General features: G+C 49.7%; 1 protein-coding gene across 2 annotated transcripts in view; it reads right to left on the reverse strand.

The window, feature by feature from the left end:
• Positions 1–2633, reverse strand: part of MNT (MAX network transcriptional repressor) — an 88223-nt gene extending 85590 nt beyond the window's left edge. For both annotated transcript variants that reach the window (XM_075013901.1, XM_075013900.1), the window contains exon 1: positions 2399–2633. In XM_075013901.1, the coding sequence (XP_074870002.1) occupies positions 2399–2471 (73 nt within the window). In that variant the 5' untranslated portion in view covers positions 2472–2633. The remainder of the gene's footprint in view (positions 1–2398) is intronic.
• Positions 2634–6000: the final 3367 nt, after the last annotated feature.

A 6000-nucleotide genomic window follows, 5' to 3' on the forward strand; every position in this document is an offset into this window, starting at 1 on the left:
CACTGGCTCAGGGGGAGAAGATATGTTAGCCCACACTGACTATTTTTCCTTCTTAGTTAACCCAAAAGCTGTCTGCCCTTTCATGTCTCCAAGCTGCCTTTCTTCACCACATCCACTATCTCCTGCATGACTCATCAGTGAAACAATAGATTTTCAACTGCATCCCACAGCAATGACACACAAAGAAGGGTTCCTTCTTGCTTTTGCAGCAGGTAGTGTCACTGAGCTAATGCTGCATTAGAGCTGCAGCCACCTTGACAACCCGCACATAAAATGAATAAATAAAAAGGGGAATCCCAAAATCTGACTGCAGTATTTTCAACAATATTAGCTTGAATATAATTAACTGAAAGCCCCACTCACTGTACTAATGCACTGATAACCTAACACACACTTGATCTTCTTGTTTTGAAAAGGTTACACTCATTGTTATAGGAAATATGGCATTCTTACCAGACAAATACCATCTGGACCTACAACTATGCTACCAAGTGATGAAAGGATGACAGATTGGAAATGGGTATGCCCTACCCTATACTAGTGTAAACAGGTGATATAATCTCACCCATATCCTCACGCACGCACTATCATGAATACCCTAAATTCATTTTTAACCTGAATTGTCAGGATGCAGGCCCATGTCTAAAGCTCAGCTAGAATGAGATTTCCTCACCCGCCTTGCCAAAAATATCCCCATCAAAGAGTACACATATACCACACAAAATCACAAAATCAGCCACAAGAAGATGATTTTAAAACGGCCATTAATATTGATCAAAACGCTGAAGGCATCTCCCTGCAAGCCAGTGGGAATAGATAGATCAGATTGATGCACTTAGGAGTCAAGTCTGCCTTTGTGTAACACAATGCATGACACAGCATAAGAAATTAATCATCACACCATAAGCACACGTTATTATCAGCAAAATGAAGATCACATGGAGACGTTCGTGTGCCTGTGAGGGAGATGAGCTGGAGGGAAAAGACCAAAGTATAGTCCTTGCTGCCCTATGTGTAATCCAATTTAAACTATAAACTCCTTGGGGTGATTTTTCCTGCCTCCAGAAATGCGCTGAGAAAGCACTGCACTTTTAACATGAACCAGCAGATAGGCAGTAAACACTGTGCAAGGGGTTGGAACTGTTCTTTAACCCCCCTGCGCTTCTGATCCCCTCCCCCAACCGAGCACGCACTGTCGTGAGAACGAAAGTGCAGCTACGGAACAACCCAGCAGAGCCCCCGAAAGAGTGTCCGCGGCGCACGTGGTAGAGGGCGGAGCGTGACACGTCATCCTCCCCCAGTGGAACTCACTAGTTTGGAACGCGGCGAGGCAGCAACATGCTACATTGCAAATGAGACAGGAAAGACACAGCCCAGCCTTTGCCTTGGCCCGGATCCTTCCCCCGCAGACGGAACCACGAGAGCCCGGACCTCCCCGCCCCACTGGGTGGGGGACAAAGGCGGAGAAAACAGCCCAGGTTCCCTTCTGCAAATTCCCAGGAAGGCAGAGCCCACAAAAAAGGAGGGAGGAGGAGCGGCGTGGCGTGTATCATATGACACTCTATGTCATTTAATTATGCAAAAAGCAGCCTCCCCTCACTCAGCTCTGCTGGAGTACTGCCACCGCCCTAAGAGCTGAAATGCAGGAGATCCCCCACACCCCCTCCTCCAACAAAAATGTACACGGTAAATGCATCGATGACCCTTGTAAGAATTCAACTGCAAGGCAAATCGCCGGCAGGTTCTGTGAAGGCCGTCTGGGGTAACGCTGGTGTGTAACTGCCCCCTCACAACCCACTAGCGCACACACACCATAAGTGTTAAAAACGCTTTGTTTTGACCACCACCACCAAGACTTTCCCTGCTCTTGTTTTTAACGCCATCGTTTTCCTCATTTCGGCAAAAGAAAAAAGTGCCTTTTGCAGACTCGCCTTCAAAGAATAAGAGTCTCTGCATTGTACGTACATCAGGATAAGTGGGAGAGGAAAAAAGGCGAGGGAGAACTAATCTCCCTGACGCCAAGGCTCTCCGATCGCCCACAAGCATGTGTCAGCACATCGCTACTAACTGCTCAAGTCCAACCTCAATTAAAAGGCATGCCTGGTTCGAAGCTGATTCCAAAAGCTAAAGAGAGACTGGTTTAACTCCAAGCCCCTTTGCAATCATTTCTCCAGTTGATTTTCACTGTCCCGGAGAGCACGCTTTTTTCTTACAAAATCAGCTTTGAAAGGAAGGTGTACCCTCCACCCGCCTCACACCCAGTGCAGCGACGGGTGCCTGAAAATGAGGCTGCACTCCGGTAAAAATGAAGACTTATCTTTTCCCCAGCTTTTGGAAAATGGTGTCCTGTGTCTTTAAACATCTCTAATTCCGATTTTACATGCTGTCCCCCCCTTACCACGTGTTTTCTGTTGTTGCTGGGCTTGCCATTCCAGAAATCTGGCCGCTTCCAAAAGCGTCTCAATGCTCATCTCTTGGGTTGCCTTTCAGTGGAGGATCCAAAATCCTGGAGACCTTTTGAAAAACGGGGGTTTCCTTCTCCTTTTCTTCTCCCAAGTAAAAATGCCTGATCCAACCACCCCCCACCCCCGATCCCCTGCGAATCTTCCAGACAAGAAAAGGGTTTGCAACAAGATGGCGATGAGTATGTAACAGAAACACAACAAGAAAAAAGGACTAACACTGCCCTCAGCTACTATACAGACAGCTGCAGACAAAACCCAGCCTGGATCTCTGTAGGTCACTGGACTGGAAGTCGTCAATGCAATGGGTTTTTTTTTCAGGGGCGGGGTTTAACTACTGCTGTTTTGAGTGAATCCTCTTTCCACAGAGTGAGCAGATCTGCCAAAGCTCTTCTTTGGGGTCAGTTTTTAAATGTTTTGGATTTTTTTTTAATTTCTCCTTTCTTGACAGATTTATTTTTGCAAATGTGTATTTCAGGCAGACATTTAAAATTTCACTTATTCAATCTGTCACAGTCAATCATCTTCATCGAACTTTATTGTAATTTAGACTTGTTTATTAGTGGTAGATAGCTTAAAACTATCTACAGTTTAATCCCAAAAGGAATCTGTCCCACAAATTAGACTTGTTTGGTCTGATTTTGGAGCCTATTTCATGAGTTATATAATAATTATAGAGGGGGAAAAATCAGATAATTCATCTCTGTTCTCTTTCCCAACCCACTATTCTTGCAATATTGTTGCTCACAGGAGATTTCCAGTAATCGACCTAGACTGTTGCTATTATTATTATTTATTGGGACCTGATTTTTCAGAGATTTTCAGTAACTCCAGTTCCTCTGAATTTCATCTGGACTTTCAGGTGGCTGAAAACCAGGCCCTAAATAGCTTGCAGAAATTAAATAGTCACCTGATATTTTCTTAACACAAACTGGCAGAGATCTTGGAGCTCCTAACTCAGCTGATTTTTCCTTACATATCATAAGAAATACCTTTACCTGCACATCAAATTTGATATAAATGATAAATCTTTAATAAAAATAAATAGATAAGCCTGACCGTGTTGCAATTACTGATTTTGCAAGATGACCGTTGCTCAGTTTGCAGCACCATGGAAAGGGAAAGCGTTATTGGATCATGGCATGGGAATGTACTCTTTCAATGGGATTGTACAAGGAAGTGAAAATGTTGTCACACTTACAGATATGCCTGTATATATTACTGAATACAAATGGTGTTCCATGTGTCATTCCGGACAAGATAACTAAAATCCATAGATGATGAAGGTTTGTTAGGACACTATTTCCATCCCTGCTGCCAACACAGAATTGCTCCTTGCTGGCAAGGGGAGGTGAATGTACACACTGTGTACAAATAGGGATTAAGGCTGGCTACTTCAGGTGTTTAGGAACAGAAAAATAAAAGCTGACGCATTTATTTTTACAAGGCCATCAGACTAGTTTTCAGTTGCAAAGGGTCAGTTTCTTTAACACAGTTCATTCCTGGGGAGCAAAGCTGCGTCTTGCTTTGCGATTAGTTTGACAGAGACAGCACCATGATCCTAATTTACTATTACTTTGTATTAAATGACCTCTACGGCCTGCTTGCAAGAGGATGAAAGGAGGCTAGTTTTCTGAGGGATGCAGAAGGCTGAGCGATCCTATAGCCGGGTTTTCCACCGGGTCCTCCCCCCGCGGCGTCTTTGCATCCGATTAAAATATGTCATCCAGCCCCTAGCCAATCCGCTTGGAAAACAACAAGGCATGGAGCAACTCCACATGGGCACCCTGCTCTGTCTGCCTCCGACGGCGTCTCCTTTAAAGGGCCAGCACCCGCGGAGTTTCCCCAGCAGCCATGAACAGCGCACGGGAGGAGGAGGAGGGCACGTTACCCCCCGTGAACCCTGATGGCTGCTCCTCCACTAGCGTGCCACGGGGAAAGGGTTTTTCCTTCCCACGCTCCTGGGACAGAGATGCGCAAAATTATGGGGCATAAAAGAAAGGAGGGGGACGAGGGGCTGGGTAAATAAAACAACCCCAGCAGCTACGAAGACCGTGAACCAGTGAAATGCTTTATTACGGGTCAGGAAACCGCAGGGTGCAGCCAAGCCCTGCGTGCTTGCAGCGGGGTAGGGGGACGGGGGTCTCCGCCTCCAACCGGCGCGTCGCATTCATTTGTGAGCAAAAGGAACTAGCTCCAGTCAAGGGCATCGCCAGCAGACCGAGCGCGGGGCAGCCTCAAGAGCTGCCAGATGCACCCGACACAGGTGCTCGGAAGCTGATGCGATACTGAGCCCCTAAAATCCGGGGGCTTCAGACACCGTGGTCTGGGGGGGGGTCTGCCCAGAGCGCCGGGTTAAGGGGGCGCTCACCCTACCCGGGCGCGTGGGCGTTTGATTCCAGTGGATCACAAATCGTTGTATTTTCCTCTACACTGGGCAAGGCGGGCTCGGGAAGGGGCTCGGCCGTATTCGCTTTGGTTCGCTTATCCCAGGCCTGGCACATTACGCGGGGCGTCCGGGCCAAGATGGGTCCCCCTTGGGGACGGCTCCCTGCGGCGACCGGCAACCCGACTACACAGGCTGGTCTCACACGCGACACTGCAGATTTAGCCTCGGCGGCGGGCGGGGGAGGACGCATGTGACGAGAGAGCCTCAAATACCGACGCAGGGCGCACGGGATGCCTGGGGCCGGAGCAGCGCCCCCCACCGAACTCCTGTACCCCAGCCCCTGCGCCGGGCGGAATCCCGCCCCCGGGGGCTGCGAGCTGCGGAAAAACTGATGCAATCGCCCAGCCTCCTCATTCCTGCTGCGTGCAGGTCCCTGCGCTGCATTTTGAGGCTGGAGGAGGGAAAAGGCACGTCGGCGCGGGAGGGAGCGGAGGGCGTGGGCAGCAAAGAGGAGACCGGGCAGCGACTCCTGCAGCGTCGGGTCTTTCACAATACACCAGGAAAAACAACGTGGAGGGAGGCGGAGCTGCGGGGATTACACAAACCGCCTGATCTTGCGGGGGGCGGCGCGGGAGGCGGAGCTCAGTCACCTCGGCCAGGATAATCTGTCTAGTCATGGCTTGCTCTGGACGAGCCTGCTCCTTAAAGGGCCGGCGCACCGTTTCTGGGAGGGCCCCGCCGGGGAAACACGTGAGCCAGGCACACACTGCTTGACAGGCAAGGCAGGGGAGTGTGCGGCGCACGCAGGAAAATGGAGCTGGCTCGGCCCAGGGTCTGCGTGCAGGGAGTTCCCTGCTGTTGCTCAGCGCTGCACGGCGGGAAGAGGTTGCAACCGCACGTGGCGCAGGAGAAGTCTCCGCACCAAAGGGAAAAGAGTAACTAATAAGGGACTGATCTGCCACAACACCAGTCACTGGCTTCCATTGGTCTTCAGAAAGCGTGCTGCTAAACACCGCTGAAAAATCAGGCCCTAAGCACCGGATCCTGCCAAACCAAGTGCCCCCTCACCGCCTGGCCTGAAGAGCACTGTCTACACTCCACCCGCATAAGGTCCAACAAAAATATTTCCTGGCCTGCCTGGCCTCTCTA

The sequence above is a fragment of the Carettochelys insculpta genome, chromosome 19 (assembly GCF_033958435.1).
Source record: "Carettochelys insculpta isolate YL-2023 chromosome 19, ASM3395843v1, whole genome shotgun sequence".
NCBI lineage: Eukaryota > Metazoa > Chordata > Testudines > Carettochelyidae > Carettochelys > Carettochelys insculpta.